Source organism: Falco naumanni, chromosome 4 (genome assembly GCF_017639655.2).
Source record: "Falco naumanni isolate bFalNau1 chromosome 4, bFalNau1.pat, whole genome shotgun sequence".
NCBI lineage: Eukaryota > Metazoa > Chordata > Aves > Falconiformes > Falconidae > Falco > Falco naumanni.
Genome location: NC_054057.1, coordinates 36,024,491 through 36,045,928, shown reverse-complemented (window position 1 = coordinate 36,045,928; position 21,438 = coordinate 36,024,491). Strand labels below are relative to the sequence as shown.

Below are 21,438 nucleotides of genomic sequence, written 5' to 3'. Positions count from 1 at the left end.
GGCTAGCCGCAAATGAAGAAGGTCCATTGGAACTTGCAACATAGTTCTTGTTTCAAAGTTTTGGTTTGAAACTGAGCAAAGCCAGTCCTTTTGCTTTTCAGGCCTTAAGCAGCAATAATGCATGCCCCCTCACCCAAAAGACAAGACAGTACATGAAAAATATTTTACTTTGAATTTCTTTTGAAATCTTCAAGGTTCAATCTAACCTGCGTTACTCCAATTATATGCTTTTGCTGCACCTCAGTTGATTTCAGTGAATTTACAAGGGCATACAACTGAGGTAGCTCAGTGGTAATTCGGGCTCTAGGTTCTGCTCAGTTACAGCGTGTGATGTAATCTGCCAATTGTGCATCCTGTGTGTCAAAACCACCTTTAACATGTATATTTACATTTCTCTGTGTCTCTGTAAAAGAGTTTACGTTGTATGTACCTGAAAAATGAGCTTGGAATTTAATAGCTAACTCTTTCTTCAGATAAGAAATTCTCTCAGGTGTGCTTTGAGATACTGTGCAGCTATATGAAAAGGGTTTATTTCTGTGTATTTTAAAGACTGGTTTTAGTCTGAAGATTTTCAATATGCTGCTGCAGTTTGAGAAGCCTTTCTATTTACTGCTAAGAAACAAAACTTAAGCTAATAATTTTGCTACAGAAATAAACTTTACCAATGCATCTACTCTCTTCTAGGGTCTTCATGGTGAGTTTGGCGTCCCTGGTCCTGCTGGCCCAAGAGTGAGTAACTCATTTGGCATCTAACACAGATTGTTTTAATAATGTGTTCAGTAATAATAGTAGCTATGTTTCTGAAGACAAGCGGCCCTTCTCAGTTACAGAATAGTGTATTGCAGTAGACTCCCAGGAAGGAGGGAGAATTTTCTCTGCTCTATGCAGGTGTCAGGTTGTATGATTATAGAACACAATAGTTGTCAGTGTTAGTAAACTTCTAGATAAGCAATATGAATATTACCCAGGTAACGATTTCCTATGTTAATGAACCTCACAATGAGATTGCGGGTGGCAGAAGACTGGTCCTGCAGCATTACACTGAGGCTTCGGGCATATGAGAATTTTCATCTCCAGTGCCTGCGCACAGACCTTCTTAGCCTGACCATTTCAGTGATAGTATCCCTTGCTAGCCAGCTCCTGCCTCCCATGTAATGTCTTGGAACAAATGGTGGGCTGAATCCAGAGCCTGGAATAGTCATTGGAAGATACTGCCCCCCACTTCCCTTCATTCCTGCACTGTGAATAAACATCTGTAAAGAGCTTTGTGTGGAGGCCTTCCTGCATGGCAGGAAGGTCCCATTTATGCAGAGCAGTGAGTAGTTTATGAAATGCTCGATTAATTATTTGCTTTCCAAATTGACCTGTAAAGAGGTTGATATTTAAACTGCTTCTGTTGCTTCCTCTTTTCTTCTGACTTCCAGGCTAAATGTATTCATGACAAATATTCCCATTCACTCTTAGCAGTCATATCAATCAGTTTAAACAGTGCTTTTCCTCCCTATATTTCGTTACCTGAGGCTGTGTTAGTAACCATGTCCTCTTTAAACTTTCGTTTTGCCAATATATCCAAGCTGAGTTCCCTGTATCATTGTAGTAGCAGTTACCTGTCTCTGCTCTAGTTTGCCTTCAGCATCTTGTACCCAGTCAGGGTGTATTTCATTCAGTATTCCAAACTGGGTCTTGCTGATGCTTTGTGCTACAAAATTAATGTTTCCTAAAAATACCTCACTGCTTATGCCAGACCACATTTGCCTTTTTCATGTTCACATCATTTTGTGACTATTGGCTATCACCTTTCCCTTTCTGTCACCTTCACCAGGTGAAACTCCCATTTACAGCACAAATGCTCATTTTTGTTGCCTAAATAAATGGCATGGTACTTTGCATTCTTGAATTTTGTTGCAATTCTACTGTGACAGCTATCCAGCAGGTTATTCTCTTCTTCCTGTGTAGTATGCCAACTCTTCTTCCTGTTGACAAGAGATTCCACCTTTGTGATATCTGCATATTTCATAAATACCTTTCTTCCTCCTCTGCCTCAGATTATTCACTGAGGTTCCAGCTTGATCACACTGCAATTTAGTAAAACTATATTTCCATCTTTGATAGATCTACTGTGCATTTAAGCCCAGTTTCTATGTTTCTAATTCCATGTTTCCAGGTGACTTCTGTTTCAGAATTTATCTGTATACCTGTTATAATATACAGGTCACGTTACTGTGCTTTAGCTGTCACTTTTACTGTCCAATATTCACCAGGCACTTGCCACTGCAAAAATAATTGTTTGCAAGTTAGTATGGCTCAAATTTCACTAGAATCCATTCTCTGTCCTCGAATTTCTATCAGAAGCTCCTTTTGACAGTAGAATGCAAGACTGTTACCAGAATGAGCACAGTAGCCAAAATCTGTGTTCAAGAAGTACCTGTACTGTCAGCTGTTACCATGATGCAAGACTTCAGTACTTCATTTTGCTACATTTGTATCAAAAGCTAGAGCCAGTTCATGTGGCCAGTTTAGTTAGTATCTGCACAGTTCTAATGCAGCTCTTAATGGTTTGTTCAGATAAAAATGCATCACATTGTTGTTGCTACTCGTCAGTGCTTTTAAACCTCTAAGCTACAGAACAATTCAAGGAAAAACTCAAATCGGACTGTCTCCTGCAGGGTGAACGTGGTCCTCCTGGTGAAAGTGGTGCTGTTGGTCCTGCTGGTCCCATTGGAAGCCGTGGTCCATCTGGTCCACCGGGCCCTGATGGTAACAAGGTATGCCTTTGTCAGCTGCCATTGCCTTGCTGTTGAATTCCTGATGAAGGCAATTCAAAACCTTCGTTCCTAAGAGCATAAGTGATTACAGGTAATAGGTAGTTATCTATACACCATAGCCTTGGGTCATTTTTTTCAAGTGGTAAAGCTCCATCCTAGCTAGTCCACACTAATATTAAAGGTGTTTATGTTTAGCACTATAGATGATGGGAGGGAAACTCCCGTTTGGACTCAGTTTGAATGCAGTTTGTCAGCTGGGTGTACTATTATTCAGTTTTGAGATAGGGTCCAAGATTTCGGCCAAAATTCATGCTGACTTCTATTTGTACTCACCTCTACTTATACACTTGAAGTTCTTGTGTCTAGTAAGCAATATTTTCCCCAAAACATTGGCGCAGTAATAAGCGGTCACACTTTTCAAGATTTTCATGAGTAGTCTTTCTACAGAAGTTTAGCTTGGAATATGGGACACTCTAAAACCTCGGGAGCCCACACAATCAGAGAAAGCGTTCATGTCTGGCATCTTCACTAGCTGTAAAAGTAAAATAAGAACAATCATTTAAGACAAAATGCTACAACTCATGCTGCTTACAAGCAAGCAGAATGATGGACAAAGTAGTGATGACAGAATTTTGGTCCAAATTCTGTGAATGATTTGACTTTCTCTTAAATGATATGCTGTTGCTGCTAGGGTGAGCCTGGCAATGTTGGTGCTGCTGGTGGTCCTGGTCCTGCTGGCCCTGGTGGAATTCCAGGAGAGAGAGGTGTTGCTGGTGTTCCAGGAGGCAAGGGTGAAAAGGTAAGCTGGGCAACCTACTTTGTTAGTGCATGCACAGGTTTGGGAGATGCTTGAATTTCATTTACTTAAATAAACCTGCAGGTTACCCCAATGTGACTCTTATTTACAGTAAAACTGTATTACTTAATACGTAGAGATTTTGTTGGTCTAACAGACTGACAGTTTTCTCTAAGGTTGGATTTTGATTTTTGCTCAGCATTTGGAATTGGTTTAAGAGACAGTTAGTTCTTTACAGGATTGGTTAACGATGAGCTTATCTTTACTGAAGAAATACTAAATCTGTCCTTGAGTACAGGCTTCATAGCAGGAGTGGGCCTATTGATCTCAAAAGACTGAGTCTCTGATCAAATTCTTGACTGCTCAGAGTGCAGTGACTATGATATATGTAAATCAGTTAAAAAAATTTTGTGATTATATCAGTTTTCTATAAAATCAGAGAACATTTTGGCCAATGCATGTCCTTACATAGAGCTGTGAAGTCTGGTTGCTGGTCCTGTTGCTAGCTCTGCTTTATCCTTATCATTACCTATAGCATTTATTTTTATCTTGTTATGTACATCTCATTTATATTCCCTTCTGTTCATTATTTAATAAACTCTCAACTGCCATTTCTAGAACTGCTTTATTTGTTTTGACTGAAAAAATCTATAGTCATTTAGCATAAATGGAGTTGTAAGGAAATTAAGATGAAAATTGCTGGCAAGTTTTATAAAACACTATGTACTGACATGTGGATTAATGCAGAGGAGCAGCAAGGCAGCATGTGTTTAAAAAAGAGGTAGAACAGAGTGCTGGTTTGATTTCTTGACACTATTGATTATTTGGGTACAACTTTTTGTTACACGAAACTTAAGGTATTTTATGTGACCACTCATATCACATCAATGTTTTTAACAGTTGTTTTCCCACTTGAAATAGAAAGCATAACATGAACACCCAAAAGAATTTTTACATATGTTTATTTCTTAACTAAAAGAGAAGGGATTTTGAGGGGGGATTTACATTCATTATTTGGAATATGCATTAACTTGCTTTTGAATATTTAATTCCATTCAAAATTCTTGCCACCTGGGGGAAACTAAGTAGGTTTCCCATGAAAGAGGCAGGCTCATAATTCTGAAAAGCATGTCAGTCCCCTTTGTCTGCAAATTCTCGCTTTGCAAATCAGTACATGCATAGCAACAAGCATGAAAAAATAATCAAAGTCCATTCCCCCCAAAAACTAGCATAAGCATCTTGTATGATACGCAAGTAATAGATGGATACTTAGTGAACTGTTCAAGACTTCTTTCATACAAACTATTGTGCTCATTACCAATATAATGCTTTTTTCCCCTCTGTGTATTCTAGGGTGCCCCAGGTCTGAGAGGTGATACTGGTGCAACAGGAAGAGATGGTGCTCGTGTAAGTATCTTTTGGTTCTGCTTGAGTCTATCTTGCAACACGTCCAAACTTAAGTGACTAAAAAGGATGTTCAGGACTCACGTTTCCCACTGCATGGCATTTCCACTTATATCTGCTCGCTTTTGATACAAATCAATGTGATTCTGTTACCTCTTGTCCAGGGATCTTTGAATTTCTGGGGGGAGAGAGTAAAGTGATGACTTCTCATACACGCAAGCAGAGCAATGACATTAGCAGAGAACCTTGTATTTGATAGACAGTTGTTCATTGTGACATTATCCTCTAATTTCACCAGCTCATCCCAGACAGCTGATTCTAATTCTAAATGCAGCCTGCAAAGCCACACAAAGTTATCATTAATTTGAGATTCTGTCTGCCCATCCTTGTATTCATACTTTGGAAGAAAAATAGCTGATTTTATTTTATAAAATCACGTGTCCTTTATATTGAAAACAGCCAGAAGAAAGTCACACACCTGTCTTCAGAAGGAAAGAAAAAATACTAAAAGTAGTCACTCCTGCTTACATTTTGTTAGAAATGGTGTCCTGTCTCTTGACCTGTAGGGTCTCCCTGGTGCTATTGGTGCTCCTGGCCCTGCTGGTGGTGCTGGTGATCGGGTAAGTCTACTTTTTGAATGAAAAATTGTCTTGCTTGTTTATACAGTTTACCCACACATGAATATGTAAGATAAGGAGTTCCATAGAAAGCAATTCCATCTTTCTAGTGTGCATGAGTTCTGCAAGTTTTTCAGATTTGAGAGGCAAGGGTTATTGGGACTGTAGAACTATTCAGTGAAGTTTGCCATAGCACCCCAAACATTTTAGTAAAAGGGCAGGGAGGGGATGCACATCTGCATGGCAGTGGGTTATATGGGGAGAAGATTTTGATTTAGGCTTTGTCTAAATTCTTCCCAGCTGAAGCTAATTGCCACAATCCTCCTCACACTATGAGAAGAGGTTTTGATACCGTGATTAACAACCACACATTAGCTCAGAATGATTTTTTATCCTGTCTGAGTATCATTAGAAGTTATTGATACAGGGCAGGTCAGAACAGAAGCGTTTTCAGTAACACCCTCTCCATCAGAGGCTTGGGGAGACCTACTACATGCATCTGTACCACATAATCACCCCAGTTCTGTGAGGCCTTTCCCTCAGTGTCATAATGTTTTCTACCATCTGTTTTAGGGTGAAGGAGGTCCTGCTGGTCCTGCTGGTCCTGCTGGTGCCCGTGGCATTCCTGTAAGTAGCAATTCCTACCACTGTTCCTGTGCCAAAGATGGGATGTTCAAAAAAAAGGTTCTTTTAAAGCCCATTCCAACCAGTTCTCTCTCCCTTGTCCTCTCTTTAGGGTGAACGTGGTGAGCCTGGTCCCGTAGGTCCTAGTGGATTTGCTGGACCTCCTGTGAGTATTGCTTGCGCTTTCCTGTTACTGATGCCATGCCATTCCTCTTACTTCCTTTACATGCTTTTCCAACTCCTCATTCTGTGTGTTTTTCTGCCTGTAGGGTGCAGCTGGTCAGCCTGGTGCTAAAGGCGAGCGTGGGCCTAAAGGACCTAAGGGTGAAGTTGGACCAACAGGTGCTATTGGCCCAGTTGGTGCTTCTGGACCACCAGTAAGTGAACTGTGTCTTTGTAAAATACATGGTTCTTAACTGTACTATGCAAGCAATATGCTAGCCTGAGAGCCTTGAATTTTGAAAAGGTAATTAAAAAAAGAAACATAATTTCAAACTAGGCTGTGAGGAGAGTCACCATACCGATTTTCACACATTTTATACACTTTGTCAATCTATTTATATGGGCTCAGATCATGAGTCTGGAACTGAAAGGAAGAGAAAAAAAATTAATTTTCAACTTGCTCTGAAGATCAGCAAAGTCAGTCTATCTTGGACCATTCAGGGGGTGATTATGGGTAAGTTCTGAGCTGAGGATGTTGATATCTTCCTCTCAAAGACAGGATGTGCTGTCACAGTCTGATTTCAGAGCCAGTCATCCAGAAGCTTATGTGCAAATCTGTCTGTGCACCCACTTGCACACAGGCTTTTCGTGTGCTAACACCTTTATAGCCCAAAGGTGTATATTACTTCACGTGTGTAGCCTGTTATTGGGGAGCTGGCTGAAATGGTGCAGAAAGTCAGGCCCTGCTGTTTCAAGTACTGTAAAGTGTTGCAGGATGACATGGCTTGGGGTTCTTGCTGTATGATTCTAATAGAGAAATACCAGGCCCTTGCACTATGTGGTTGTATTAGTCATACAGTGCTAACAGAGGACATGCTGTTCTTTGCCTTCCTATGTCTTTCACGTTTTGACTTACAGATTTGCCTAAATGCACTTAATGTTTGCAAGGCAAATTCATTTGAATCATAAATGCCTTATGCAACTCTTACCAGTCCTTATGATACTGATTTAAAATTTCTGTGAGTGTTTACTACCCTAGTACCAAGACAGGAATTGTGATTTTGTGCCCAGTCCTCCTCCTGTTAAAGTGAAAAGCAAAAGTGCCCTCAGCTTTCATGAGTGAGACAGAGCCCTTACTTTAACTAGGGAACATTAACAGTTTTTGCTTGATTCATCTGTCTTTTTCAATTCTTTATACATAGGGTCCTGCTGGTGCTGCTGGTCCTGCTGGCCCTCGTGGTGATGCTGGTCCTCCTGTAAGTCTTCAGGCTTTTGGCACTAATATCGTTGCTTTTCATTAAGTCATTGTTTCCTTTAAACGAGTCTTCCTTTTCACTTTTGTTTTTAGGGCATGACTGGTTTCCCTGGTGCTGCTGGAAGAGTTGGTCCTCCTGGCCCTGCTGTAAGTAACTAATGAAGAAATTGTAATGGGAGATAAGTCAGAAATTGCATTGGTTAGGGATAATCCTCATTTCTGTTACATTGACACAAATTCTAATTGCACTGCAATCACCTCAGATCCTTATAGGACTGGATGAGATAAGAAAAAGTCTCTTAAATGTTTAAACTCCCGGAGTGGGATTTAGGCATTTAATTTGTGGGGTTTTTTACAATCCATCAAGCATCCCTCTCCATCTTGAGATGCCAAACCATTATTTTGCTTTTGTTTGAGTGGAATAAGGTCATGTCCTATCTGAAAAAGAATACTAAGGTTATCCTGTGTCCTCTAAAGTATTGGCAGTTCAACCTCCTGTCTCAAGCAGGGCAACCTCTCATTGTGTTTAAGAATGTGAATCCCTACTGCTTTATTTTCCAGCCAAAAATTCTCATATCAAATTGACATTTGCATTTTTTCTATTCAAAGGTGTTTCCAACCTTTACCAAAAGGCACTTCTTTCCTTAATACCCTGCATTTAAATAAATTGTAAATCCCAGTATCCAAAGCAAATAAACCTGTTGAATTGGAAGAGTTTTTTTTCTCATAGGTGTTGTTTTGCTGACTGACTGGATACCAAGAAAAATGGACTCCAAATAAAATACAAAAATGAATCTAGATCATGATCTTACAACATAATAAAGGAAAATAGCATGCAATATGAGAAAAGGGATTAATACTAGTTATTATGCACAATACAATAAAAGAGCAATAGGAGCGATGCATAAAATCATTACTGCAAAGCATTATAGTGATTAAGAAAAGGATACATCACCAACTGCCACCTTAATAATATCATCCAGACCCATACTTGGGCTGGGAAGCCCCGCTGCAGCCAGTGCCAGGAGCCTTTTGGTAACTGGGAAGTTCCTGCGTGGTGGGTCCACCTGTAGGCGAGGCTTCTGACCCAGTCCCAGAGCTTGCCCACCTTTATACGCAGCGAAAACAAAACTGGCTTACATACCTAGTGTATGCAAGCTCTGAAGTTGTGCCAAGTGCAGATGTGCACTGTCTTATGATCCATAAGGTCCACACGTGCCAGGGACATCGGCCAGACATCCGAGCATGGTTGAGTTACTGTCATGACACAGCTGCACACAATTTTTATTGTCGGGATGGTCCTGCTCACATCCTGCCTGTTCAGGGGGCGCAGAACAAGCACCACCTGTTGGATCCATTAAAAGCGATTTATAGTTGTCCTTGAGCTCCTTAAGCTCACTGTCCAAGTTAAACAATTCCTAATTAAATATATGATCAAAAACTTCTTCATAAGCAGTAACCAATCACTATTTAATAGACTTTCACCACAGATGCTATAGTTGCAATTAGTGTCTCCAGCTCCAAATTGGTATGTTCCTGCCAAATTTTGCCACTTTCACCTGCACTGAGTAAAAGAAATAAATCTCTCTGTTCAGTAAGTCTTCTGATTCCAGCTAACATTCTTCTGATATCCATTTCTAAAACCAGTACAAGTCGCTGCTTTAGAATAGTTGATAACCTGTTTATTGCAAAGCACAATTTTAGTACAGGGACATAAAATTATACTTACCTCTGTTCTCCCCAGTTAATGGGTCTATATTGTAATGGTATCATATTCATACTCAATCCTAGGGCATCACTGGTCCCCCTGGTCCTCCTGGCCCAGCTGGCAAAGATGGTCCTAGAGGTCTACGTGGTGATGTTGGTCCAGTTGGCCGTACTGGTGAACAAGGTATTGCTGGCCCACCTGGTTTTGCTGGTGAGAAAGGTCCATCTGGAGAGGCTGGTGCTGCTGTAAGTTACTATCACATCTCATTAAAAATGTTTCTCTTCATGTAAATGTTAGGGCTTCTAAGATATTTTTGGGATTTGTGAAGGGCTTTTCTCTTTTATCCACAAGTTTAATAAAGCTTTTAAGTAGAAGCTCCACTGACACCCAAGAAACTGTAGACATGTTTGACAAGCATGCCATAAAAAATGAACCTGATCTCAGGGTCAGGTTTTTTATCTTTACTCTTGTGGTGAGTTGCATATGTCTCTGCAAGTAGACCAAATGAAAGCAACAAGGCTAACTACAGAAGAAATTGCTGCTTAGCCTGAGAAAGGGAATCAGGGTCTCCTGCTCTGAAATTGAGCATCATGGGTGGAAAAAGGAGGAACACATGAACATCCATTTAGAACAAGCTCAATTCATTTACTGCATCAGAAACTCTTAATTTGCGGGGTTCACAAGGTTAAAGTTGTCTGATCCTAGATTGGCTTAGAATGACATAAATAAATAAATCAATTTTAAGGATCTTTAAGCTTCCACATCCAAAATCACTGACTTTTAAAAAGTCAGACACGTTTTGGTCTTATGGAAGTACAGCTGTGTGAATTACCACCCAATTGTTTCTCAATAAAAAAATTACAGAAATTTCTTTTGTGATCTGCAGAAGTTGCAGCTAAGAATGAAATCTTCAGTGTCACTGTCAGACGTGTATGTTAAAATTTTGTAGGTGATAATTGAAAATTTGCCCTTCCATGTCCAGTATAAAGCAATACATTTTCTAATTGTTATGTTCTCACTTAATTTCAGTTATGAAAAACATTTAACTAGTAGGCCTGACTGTAAGTTAGGGTAATAATTTAGGGTAATCTGTCAGGTTGATCACTAATGCCAAGTTTAGCACCATATATGCTCAGATTTCAAGAAAATGGAAAAGTCACTTAATTAAACAAACTTTTTACTTTTCAAATGATCAGAGAGAACTCTTAAGTGTTGCTTGGAGAGGTCAGATACCACCTAGATGTCTTCTAAGACTGTCTCATGATCGGTCTCAGATGATCAGTCTCTTCACTATGGAATCCCCTCACATAGTCGTCTTCTCTTACTGGATACTCTCCAGTTTTCATGCATCACCGACTGTTAGTGAATGGGAAAGGAAAAAGCATGTGTATAGTGTTGTCAGAAACAGCATTTCCACTGGAAAACAGTAGTGAGGGGAGTATAACCAGCATTACATTCTCACAGACCTATAGCTTTGGAGTTTAAAGTCTTGTGGCTTGGTTGTGCCTTCTTCTATGCAGGAGCTAGCATTGACACACATTGAGATCCTTGAAAAGCAGTTCATACTGTTACAGAGCAAAACAAATGAGAAATATGGAGGGCCATATTTACTGATTTTTCTCTATTAATATAAATAACATTCCTTTCATATCATAGGGTCCACCTGGTAGCCCAGGTCCTCAGGGTATTCTTGGTGCTCCTGGTATCCTTGGTCTGCCTGGCTCTCGGGGAGAACGTGGTCTTCCAGGCATCTCTGGAGCAACAGTGAGTATATGACTAGTTAACTGCTTTTAACAGATACATGTAAAAAAAGAGTTGAGGTCTCCTCTTACAGGAAACCAGGGAAAAGGAGATGTAGATTCTGCTGTTTCCATTGCTGCTGCAGAGGATCTGGACCTAACAGAGCAGCAGAAGAAATTATTGTTTGCTGCAGACAAACTTCTGTCTGCAGATGAGCATATTTTAGAATGGCATCAGAGTTTTCTGATAGAAGAGGTAGAAGATACAGAATTAAGATAATATATGGTATAGTTAGATATGTTTCTTGTGTCCTGGTTCTTTTTCATTTCCAGAATTGATTGCACAGAAATGTTTCTCTTAGTTGTATGTCAGAAGTTCTGCAAGACTGGTTTGTGTTGTATTATAATGTCACATTTTGTTACCACTGTTCCTGTATTAGGGTGAACCTGGTCCCCTGGGTGTTTCTGGTCCTCCTGGTGCCCGTGGTCCCTCTGGTCCTGTGGGTTCTCCTGGTCCAAATGGTGCTCCTGGTGAAGCTGGTCGTGATGTAAGCTATGTCTTATTTCCTCTTGAAGATTGCTTTTCTTTTATTCTGAGCCAAAGACAAATACACAGAAAAAATGGATGCAACTGGAGACTGTTCTGCTAGCAAACCTATAACTTCTGGTGTCTTCAAGAAAAATTACAGGAGGATTCTAATAGACATGGATTTCCCTCCCCATCCCCAACTAGGTGACAAATTCTTCAAGGCACAGATTGTATCTGGAATTAGATTCTGGAGTCACTGTCAGAATCTTTTGACTTTTTACTTAATTGCCAAGAAAGACAGAGTAGGGAAAAGATTACTTCATTGTTGGAGCTGTGAAAAGTAGTACATTTCAGGGGATAAGGTTTTGGCTATAGAAGAGCTATCAGGAAAGCTTGTTATCAGCAAATTTTCTTAATCGTGTGAGATGCAATATACATGTCTTTCAGGGAAGTATAAAAATTGTACAGTCCCTTTTATTTAAAGGATCTAATGATTCATGATATTAAAGATAAAAGTGTTTTTTAACTTAAGGTCCACTCAGAAGGCATATGAAGCACATTACATAAAATACTGGAATTCAGTTATTGGACTTGTGCAACACTCAACGCTGTTTTGGAGTCCTAACAGAACAGATACACTTCAACATTGTGGCTGAGCTACCTAATGTTTCCCAATGTGCATTCCCTCACCACAAAACCTAAGGTTTGTAGGCAAAAAGCATGACAGAACAAACTCTGGCCTGTGCGGCAGGTACTGCTGGAGAGATTGACATAGGTTAAGACACAATGCAGGACCTGAGTCCTGTGCAGAAGGGGGAATGTGGGAACAGTCCAGTGGAACCAATTGCTCCCTCTAACGCCCTGCCTCATGGGTGATTACTTGGAGGCCAGGGCACTGTGCCCAGCTCTTCATAGAGCAGCAAATAAACTTACCCATCAAATTTAACCATCCAAGTTAGTAGTTTATCTTGAAGAAGGTTGTCCATAGAGTGGCTATACATTCACAAAGGAAGCCATTTAAGCTTGAAGTACCACAACAAAGTAATTTAGCTGTGACTACTGTTCCAAGTTCTTTTCTCACCCCTAGCATTTTTCATCTAAAAAGTAGATCTCAGTTTTACGAGAGTGCAAGCTAGATGAAGACCACCGTTGTGAGAAATATAGCAGAACTTAGTAGTTATTTTCTATACTGAACTTGGAAAATCTAAAATATTTGAAGACCATCCTCTTTTTCTGAGAACGTTAATATATTTAAGGCATTTGAGAGTGGCATCTATAAGGAACAATTTGTTACCTTCATGCTATCCCATTCTAGTGTCTTCTTATTCTCATTGGGAGCAATTAGACTAACAGTTCCATGTGAGGTGAAGGTTGATGGAATTTAACATTTTGTCATGGTATTTTAACAGGGCAATCCTGGAAACGATGGTCCTCCAGGCCGTGATGGTGCTCCTGGTTTCAAGGTAACTGTTCTTTTCTTTTATTTCATAGTCATGGAAGAAATATTCCAGTATGTGTAAGACAGAAGTAACACGCTGTCTCTTCTTTTGCATTCCTTTGTTGCCAGGGTGAGCGTGGTGCTCCTGGTAGCCCTGGTCCCAGTGGTGCCCTGGGTGCTCCTGGTCCTCACGGCCAAGTTGGTCCTTCTGGAAAGCCTGGAAACCGTGGTGATCCTGTAAGTTGACGAGACCTCAGGTGTTCTGATTGACACAGGACTAACATTTGTATGCATGAAACCTCTACAGTATGTGCACTGGATAATTATTTTGCTTTCTGCTGAAATGTGTTGAGCACGGAACCTTTATTCAGTATAGTATACAGCAGTGACGTGCTGCTTCTGTTCCTATTTCAGGGTCCTGTTGGTGCTGTCGGTCCTGCTGGTGCTTTTGGTCCAAGAGGTCTTGCTGTAAGTCTCACTTCTAAATACATTACTGCACTGATGCAAGAAGAGAAAACGTGCTTTATTAATAAGGACTCATGGCTATGCTCAAGATATGAGCCCAAAAAGTAGCACTCAGGGAGCTGTAAACATTTGTAGACCTAGAATCTCAATCAGCATTCTCTCTTAATGGGCTGATCCTGAAGCTTTTGGGATTGACACACTTCCTGGGTGTGTTAACAGGATGTACATATATGTATCAGGGGCAATCTCTGGCACAATGCAGAATGCGTTCGTGCCTAATTTTTGCTTTGATGGTTGTACATACTTGTAACCTTCTCTTTTATTCCTCTGACACCTATATCCCTTCCTAGGGCCCACAAGGTCCACGTGGTGAGAAGGGTGAACCTGGTGATAAGGGGCATAGAGGTCTGCCTGGCTTGAAGGGACACAATGGATTGCAGGGTCTTCCTGGTCTTGCTGTAAGTAAATGATTTCCAGGATTTTAACTGTGAAGAGAAAAAGGAAATAAGGTCACCCTAGTGTGGAATTACATATGCATAACTCAGCAGGTTGATACTACTTACTCCACTCTGCATCATCTTTCAAAGTCCATAAGATTCTCTAACAGTCAACGCCTTTCACATAAATTGGCAAGTTTTGATATTGCCATTGATAAATTGGCTTTAGAACTGTGAGTACCATTGGTTGCCCTGAAACTTTGACTTCATTTGGCTGGAATAGATTCAAAAAGCTCTGCCTTTGTTATGATATTATTTCTTATTCTGGCCAGAAATGTTAAATCCTTTGTATTATAGAGAAGCAGAAGTAATTTATAGATTTTTCTCCCCCTTAAATTCTATGCGCTTTAGGAACTATGACTTTATTTTAAAGCCTTCTCTGAAAATCTGAAGAAATAATATAGATTTTTATAGGTTATGCCCTTAAATACCTCTTTATGCTCTCTCTCTTCACCCCCAGAACAGGCATTTTATACCCCAGCTGCACTAATAAATGCCATTAGCGCTAGGTTCCCATTCTCTGAGCCCATGACTATAGTTCCCTCTTGAACTATGCAAATACAAATGTGTGCCACTGCATGTTTTAAATGACTATGTGTGTATCTTTCCCAACAGGGCCAACATGGTGATCAAGGTCCTCCTGGTAACAATGGCCCTGCTGGCCCAAGGGTATGTGAATTTAATAGCATATTCAAGTAACTTTCCCATTCCTTTTGTGCAATATATATGTACACTCCCATTTACATGAAACTATTTCTAGTATTTTCTACTGTCATTAAACAGTTTGAATTTCTTTTTAGGGTCCACCTGGTCCTTCTGGTCCTCCTGGTAAAGATGGTCGAAATGGTCTCCCTGGACCTATTGGCCCTGCTGGTGTGCGTGGCTCTCACGGTAGCCAAGGCCCTGCTGTGAGTATAACATTTTTTGTTGATTTAACACATATATTTTATAGTTACAAGAAAGTAACTTCAAAAGCCTAGCAGTTTGTGAAAAGGTGTGGGTTTATTTATTAAAAAACATAGAGACTTCCAAATGTCTGTCGTTACTTAACATTAAACATTTGCCCAGTAGGCCTAAACTTGAAGTCCTTGTTCATTCCCTATAGCCAGACAGCAAACACACAAAGAAGATGTGGTAGTCCTACACTGTGCATCTTCTGCTTGAGCCCATAGTAGTCACCACAGGACAAGTCCGTATGTGCAGCCTCAAATTCAAGCTAAGGGTACTAGGACTTAAGCAGACTATGCATGTGTGGAAGCATTTAACCGAGAGAATCGTATGTCTAACAAATGCTTCTTGTCTTTTACTTTCAAAAACCTTAAGGGTCCTCCTGGTCCTCCTGGTCCCCCTGGTCCCCCTGGTCCCAATGGTGGTGGATATGAAGTTGGCTATGATGCAGAATACTACCGGGCTGATCAGCCTTCTCTCAGACCCAAGGATTATGAAGTTGATGCCACTTTGAAAACATTGAACAACCAAATTGAGACCCTGCTGACCCCAGAAGGCTCCAAAAAGAACCCAGCTCGCACCTGCCGTGACCTAAGACTCAGCCACCCAGAATGGAGCAGTGGTATGTTAGTGTGAGACATTTGTCCTTTCTGGCTCAGGGAGTACTTCCAGCGTATGAGCTTTCTTTGAATGGTATCTTTGGCCACCCAGTGAAAATACTAAATGACCAATGAAGATGTTCTCTCTGCCTCCACTGAAAGTAGATACATGGACATTCTGAAAAGCTCTTTAATAGCTATTGTTGAACAATTATTGCAATAATTTTTCAAAATAATACAAAAATATTTAACCCTAGCTTTCAAATACACTTCCTTATATGTTAACAATCTAAAATACGTATTTATCCTGTTATCACCTTAGTATTGTACCTAGTTGTGATACTTACGAACTCTGAGTTTTTATATTAAACAAGTGAATATAAACTGAATGCAAATGTTAGGCTGAGTGAACTATTGTTTGCATTTCTTTCCTCAATGGCAGGCTTCTACTGGATTGATCCTAACCAAGGCTGCTCTGCAGATGCCATTAAAGTATACTGTGACTTTGCCACTGGTGAAACTTGCATCAGTGCCAACCCTGACAATATTCCTGCCAAGAACTGGTATGTGAACAAGAATCCCAAGGACAAGAAGCACGTATGGTTTGGTGAAACTATCAATGGTGGCACCCAGGTAAGTAAGTGATGTATGGGAGGATGATTGTTTCCTACAGTACTGTATGAAGAATTCCCAATTCACCAGCTCTCAGCACACAAACACAGAAATTAAACTCTTTTAGAGAATAAGTATGAAAAAGGGAACTACTTTTTATCTCAAGAGAACAATGCTGCAGTTCTGGTTTGGATCACAGTTTGCTAAAAGGATTTCTTAGTGTTCTAACTTTTCTTGGTGTCTGCAAGTGATCAATTCAGCATGACTAAACGCTATTGCTAAGGGAAGCATGGGCTAGAATATGGTATGTTAGCATAAAGACAATCTAGAAACTGTCTGAAAAAGTTAAGAAAAACATCTTTGCTTATTCTTTTAATTGAGATTTTTTTACATGTAACACTGTTCCCAGAAAGATATTTGTTACCCATCACAGATGTAATGTTCAGAATTGCCAGTGTAAGTAACAACAAGAACTATGTCTCCTTGCACATTAGACACTGTACCAGCCAACTGTAAATAAATGAAGTTTTGTACAGCTAAGGAGATCTAGTTACATAATTCTTAAATGAAATTGAATTGATCTTACAATGAAATTACAGTGTCCAAGATCTTTAATAAAAGAAGATAAGATTGATCACACTGGGTCAGAACAGTCTAGGGTCCTGTTTCTTAGCCACATACAGTGGCTAAAAGTAGATGCTGTAAAAGAGCGTAAGAATGAAGTAAGCATTTGTAATATCCACAGACACTATTCTGTTACACTCAAAAAAAAGTTCAGGGTTTTCTTGAGACAGGTATTGTTTCAATTCATCTATGGAAACAATAGTTTTCTCTATCTTGAACTTGTGTGATCTTGTCTTTGAATCCACCTAAACTGTTAACACCCTATCTTGGAACAGAGTTTTACAATTTAACTATATCCACTCATGTCTGGTTTTCAATCTACCCCCTACTAGTTTTATTTGATGCTCTTTAGCTCTGGAGTTGCAAGACAAGTGATTGCAGACTTGTGTGATTATTTTTCTTTAATGTTCCTAGAGCAAGTATCACATACTTCCATTACAAGCATCCACCTTTCCCCAGCAATACAATTGAGTGGGTTCCTTTCTGTTTTTCAGTTTGAATACAATCATGAAGGAGTGACCTCAAAGGATATGGCCACCCAGCTTGCCTTCATGCGTCTGCTGGCCAACCATGCCTCCCAGAACATCACCTACCACTGCAAGAACAGCATTGCCTATTTGGATGAGGAAACTGGCAACCTTAAAAAGGCTGTTATACTGCAGGGATCCAACGATGTTGAACTACGAGCTGAAGGCAACAGCAGATTCACTTTCAGTGTTCTTGAGGATGGATGCTCTGTAAGTAACGCAGAAACCGTGGGCCCCATGATTGCCCATGCTTAGGCATATGATTAGGGACAGAGTTGTGCTTTGATTCAGAATTATTTAGACCAGCAAAATTTCACCCAGTGAAGATAAATAGCCTACAAAAACAGCTATACCAGATCTTTAGCAAGTGGGAAGGACTAGTTTACAAACAAATTCTACCTTGTACCCTGCAGTGTGGCAAAGAAGGAAAAGCTTTTCAGAGGGACCAAATCCAAATTCCATGTAAGCTGAAGGTTGATGAGAAAATATTACAAAGCTGTAGGAAGGCCAGGATCTTTAAGTCCTGAAAAACTGAGGATTTAACATCAGTGTGAATAATATGGTGGTTTATGTAGAGCATCACACATAAGACTTCAGAAGATTAAAGTAAATATTTTCTCTGTATCAGGAATCTAAATAGCTGGATATGTGTATCTGATTTGCAAACAATGGCAGCAAAATTAGTATGAAATTCCTTCAGAAGTTATTTGTTCAGGTGAAACAATTCTCAATACTATGAACAATGTGATAATTGTAATGAATCTTCTCTTGCAGAGAAAGAACAATGAATGGGGCAAAACGATCATTGAATACAGAACAAATAAGCCATCTCGCTTGCCCATCCTTGACATTGCACCTTTGGATATTGGCGGCGCTAACCAAGAATTCGCTTTGGACATTGGCCCAGTCTGTTTCAAATGAATGAACTAAAATTAACTTAAAGCCTCTCCCAAATTATTCTCTTGTCATTTCTTTTTATAATGAAAGCTGACTCCTTCCATTTCTTCTGTTCATCTACTTGCTTAAACTCTGGGCGAAAGAGAAGGAGAAGAATTGATTGGAGCATTGTGCAATGAAATTTAATACAGCCCCAAAAGGACTTGGAAGTCTTTCAAGATTTAACACCTTGCTTTGGGAAATGTCAACCTTTGTAAAGAAAAAAAAACAAAATAAAAAATCATGAAAGTTTGCACCACTTGTGGTCTTTGAATATCTTCCACAGAGGAAGTTTAAAACCACAACTTCCAAAGGTTTAAACTACCTCATACACTAAATCAAGTGTGATCCACATCTTTTGTAGGTACTTTACCATGTGATCTGAGGTACTTTCAGTTCCACTCAAAATACAGTGGTGCTAATTGCTTTATTACAGAGTATATCTCCAATACTTGAACTTTGATGGTGCTAGTAGCATTTAAAATATCACTTCTCTGTTTCTTTGAAATCTGTCTCAAAACTTAGAATGACCTGTCTCACCCGCAGCTTAAGCATGTGGATCATTTTTGCTCATCTTTGTCCTCTTCCTCCAAAATCAGGTGCTCCTGCTTTTAAATCTCATCTCCATCTTCTACAATGGGTTAAAAAAAATAAACATTTCTCAAAAAAAGAAAGAAAATGTATTTTGTATATGTGAGATGTTTAAATAAATTGTGAAAAAATGAAATAAAGCATGTCCAGTGTTCCAAAAGAAACTATTTAATGAGTTAAGTTACTTGCCTAGATGCATTGGCAGAGTCATCCCCAGAATTTACAATACGTTTGCTTTACTACAACTATCTTAGCCCATTGCTGTAAAACATTTGCTTAGAGCATTTGAAGACTGCCTACAACTAAGGGTGTGATTGTCTACTTGACTCTTCAACACCACCTTTTGAAAAGACCACAAGAAACTCAGTAACTCTATGCTTCATAGTATGAGAAGTTCAGAAGCAGAAATAATTCATTTTTTCCAAATGCTAAGCAGGATTAATGCCAAAAGAAGGATCTTTTTCTCACTTAAACATAGAAGGAGGATGAAGCTTCTGTCTTACCCTTGAAGACAGTTCCTTGGTGTTGGGAGAGCTGTGCTGGCTGGTGCTGTGCCGTAATCAGCAGTACCGTGCCTGTGTGCTTTTGAAATGATGTGCAGAAGTCCACACAAGGAATCTCTAAATTTAGTTGTCTTGTCAGGAAGATCAGTGTCTGTTAGGCCCTTATAGCTCACTCAGTTCTGTATGAGAGACAAAACTATCTGCTGTTGCTAACCTTAATAATTTTTTTCTTATCTGAGGCCTTTTAAGAGCCTGCTATCGTATCAATAGTGCTTTTCTGAAAAACAGAAATGAACTGCAGTTCCAACAGCCATGTTCCTCAAATTGGGAAGGCACTGGGAGAAAACACGAAGGACTGTGAAGACAACAGAAAAAGCAGGTAAGGGGGCAGGTGAGACAAGCTTAGTCAGCAGGAACCCCCGGAGAGGAGCATGAATTAAAAATATCCAGAAGCAGCTCCTGAAGAAAGCACCACTACAAAGGTTAGCAGCTGAGTGTCTGAAGGCAGCTCCAAATGGTGCAAGGAGGAATAAGCACTAAAAGCCGTTTATAAAAAAGGTTTTCATTCTTGCTTGCAATGAACTGATTAAGGAAAGAAGGGTAAATACCAAAACATGGCCCTAAATGCAGCTGCTATGTGCCCACAGCTGTGTGCTGAATTAGTAAGAGAGGAACTGCCGTGATAAAATATAGCCCCTTTGTTCTTAAGTGAGTAAAACATTCCGGAGGTAAATACCTGCATTTATTCATTGGACCATGATGGTTAGTATTTCAATCTTTGTCTTAGTATTTCAAAATCTAATTTTTGTTATTGTCAAAAAAAATAATTAACCTCTTTAAAAAGGTAATTTTCTCATGTAGATTATCTACAAGCTAGCAAGTTCCTACAAGGACTGAAAGGCTAAAATTACATCCCTCGGTCTATGTAATCTGCTAGGATGTAAGCAAAGATTATTGCTAGGACTGGGAGGTGGACTATTGCTGCCTGAGAAGGGAAAAAGAAACACCCTACACTTAAATACTTGAAGTTTAGAAAGGGCAGACACTGTTTCTTGTCATCTTCTGATTTGTCCTTTGCTCTCTGTGATCTATTTCACAGCCTGCCCTACTAGGCAGAGAATGCTTCCTTTCTACCAGCCATGGGTAACATCTGAATTCTGTGTTTTCACACCTTCAGCGCAAAAGTGGACTCATTTGGAAATTAAAGCACAAAAAATACATAGCATCCACCTCAACTTGTAGCCTCACTAGCACCAAGGAGATACTTGGTTTGGCCCGCAGGTTTTGAGATCTTCAGAAAGTAATGCACAGTCAAGTATTTTGCTTGTGCTATGTACAGTATGGAAGAAACTGTCTTTCCTCTCAAGGCTCATAGCTGAAAATAAGTGAGATGAACGGCAGACAGGGAAGGGAGCCTTCATATTTTCTACTTTTAGGAATATAAAATGTTGAGCAAACTTCTGGTAAAGTGAGCTTAATCATCTTTGGGAGTGGTCTGCCTCCCTATAAGGATTATCTCTGGATCCAAATTTACCTATGACCAGGTATGACCAGTGGTAATGCACCTCGACCACTAGCATAAATTAGCTAAAACAATAGGGTTAAAATAGATTTATGTTTGCATTCAGGACAAGAAAGAAACCTGGAAGGAATGGAAAACAGCTGGAGTAACTAGTGAAAGAGAAGGTTTGCAGCAAGCCCTGGCTGTACTGCACAGAACAGAACTGCTGGAGAAGCTGCAGAAGGTTGGGTAGGGAGACTAAGGAGCCACCGACACGCACGGTGCTCAGTTGTGATGCAACTGTGTAAACGAAAGTACTGCAGCGTTCAGACCATTTTTCTCCTTGGAATCTGTGGGACTGACCACCCACTTGTGTGATCAATACACGTGTCCTGTCTGTCAGCTCTTCTTACATCATGTCCCCAGGAGATGAGCAGAGATTAAAAGGCTCCTGTCAGTAGGTGCTTTGAATTGCATCTGAACTGAAGCCTGAAGTCTCAAGTGCAAATATTCCTTACGGTACCCATACTTACTAAAAAGTCTTCAGAAGTGTTTGAAGTGCCTCTGTGTGTATGAACTGGGCTTGCTACATAGTCCT

General features: G+C 39.9%; 1 protein-coding gene across 1 annotated transcript in view; it reads left to right on the top strand.

Annotated features, from left to right (window-relative positions):
- The window catches only part of COL1A2 (collagen type I alpha 2 chain), a 40,333-nt gene extending 21,835 nt beyond the window's left edge, over positions 1-18,498 (top strand). The window contains exons 30-52 of the mRNA XM_040591801.1: positions 685-729; positions 2,667-2,765; positions 3,457-3,564; positions 4,915-4,968; positions 5,532-5,585; positions 6,156-6,209; positions 6,319-6,372; positions 6,476-6,583; positions 7,571-7,624; positions 7,717-7,770; positions 9,415-9,576; positions 10,988-11,095; positions 11,511-11,618; positions 13,009-13,062; positions 13,167-13,274; positions 13,452-13,505; positions 13,853-13,960; positions 14,615-14,668; positions 14,800-14,907; positions 15,323-15,569; positions 15,989-16,179; positions 17,277-17,519; positions 18,084-18,498. Of these exons, the coding sequence (XP_040447735.1) occupies positions 685-729; positions 2,667-2,765; positions 3,457-3,564; positions 4,915-4,968; positions 5,532-5,585; positions 6,156-6,209; positions 6,319-6,372; positions 6,476-6,583; positions 7,571-7,624; positions 7,717-7,770; positions 9,415-9,576; positions 10,988-11,095; positions 11,511-11,618; positions 13,009-13,062; positions 13,167-13,274; positions 13,452-13,505; positions 13,853-13,960; positions 14,615-14,668; positions 14,800-14,907; positions 15,323-15,569; positions 15,989-16,179; positions 17,277-17,519; positions 18,084-18,230 (2,376 nt within the window). The 3' untranslated portion in view covers positions 18,231-18,498. The remainder of the gene's footprint in view (positions 1-684; positions 730-2,666; positions 2,766-3,456; positions 3,565-4,914; positions 4,969-5,531; positions 5,586-6,155; positions 6,210-6,318; positions 6,373-6,475; positions 6,584-7,570; positions 7,625-7,716; positions 7,771-9,414; positions 9,577-10,987; positions 11,096-11,510; positions 11,619-13,008; positions 13,063-13,166; positions 13,275-13,451; positions 13,506-13,852; positions 13,961-14,614; positions 14,669-14,799; positions 14,908-15,322; positions 15,570-15,988; positions 16,180-17,276; positions 17,520-18,083) is intronic.
- Positions 18,499-21,438: the final 2,940 nt, after the last annotated feature.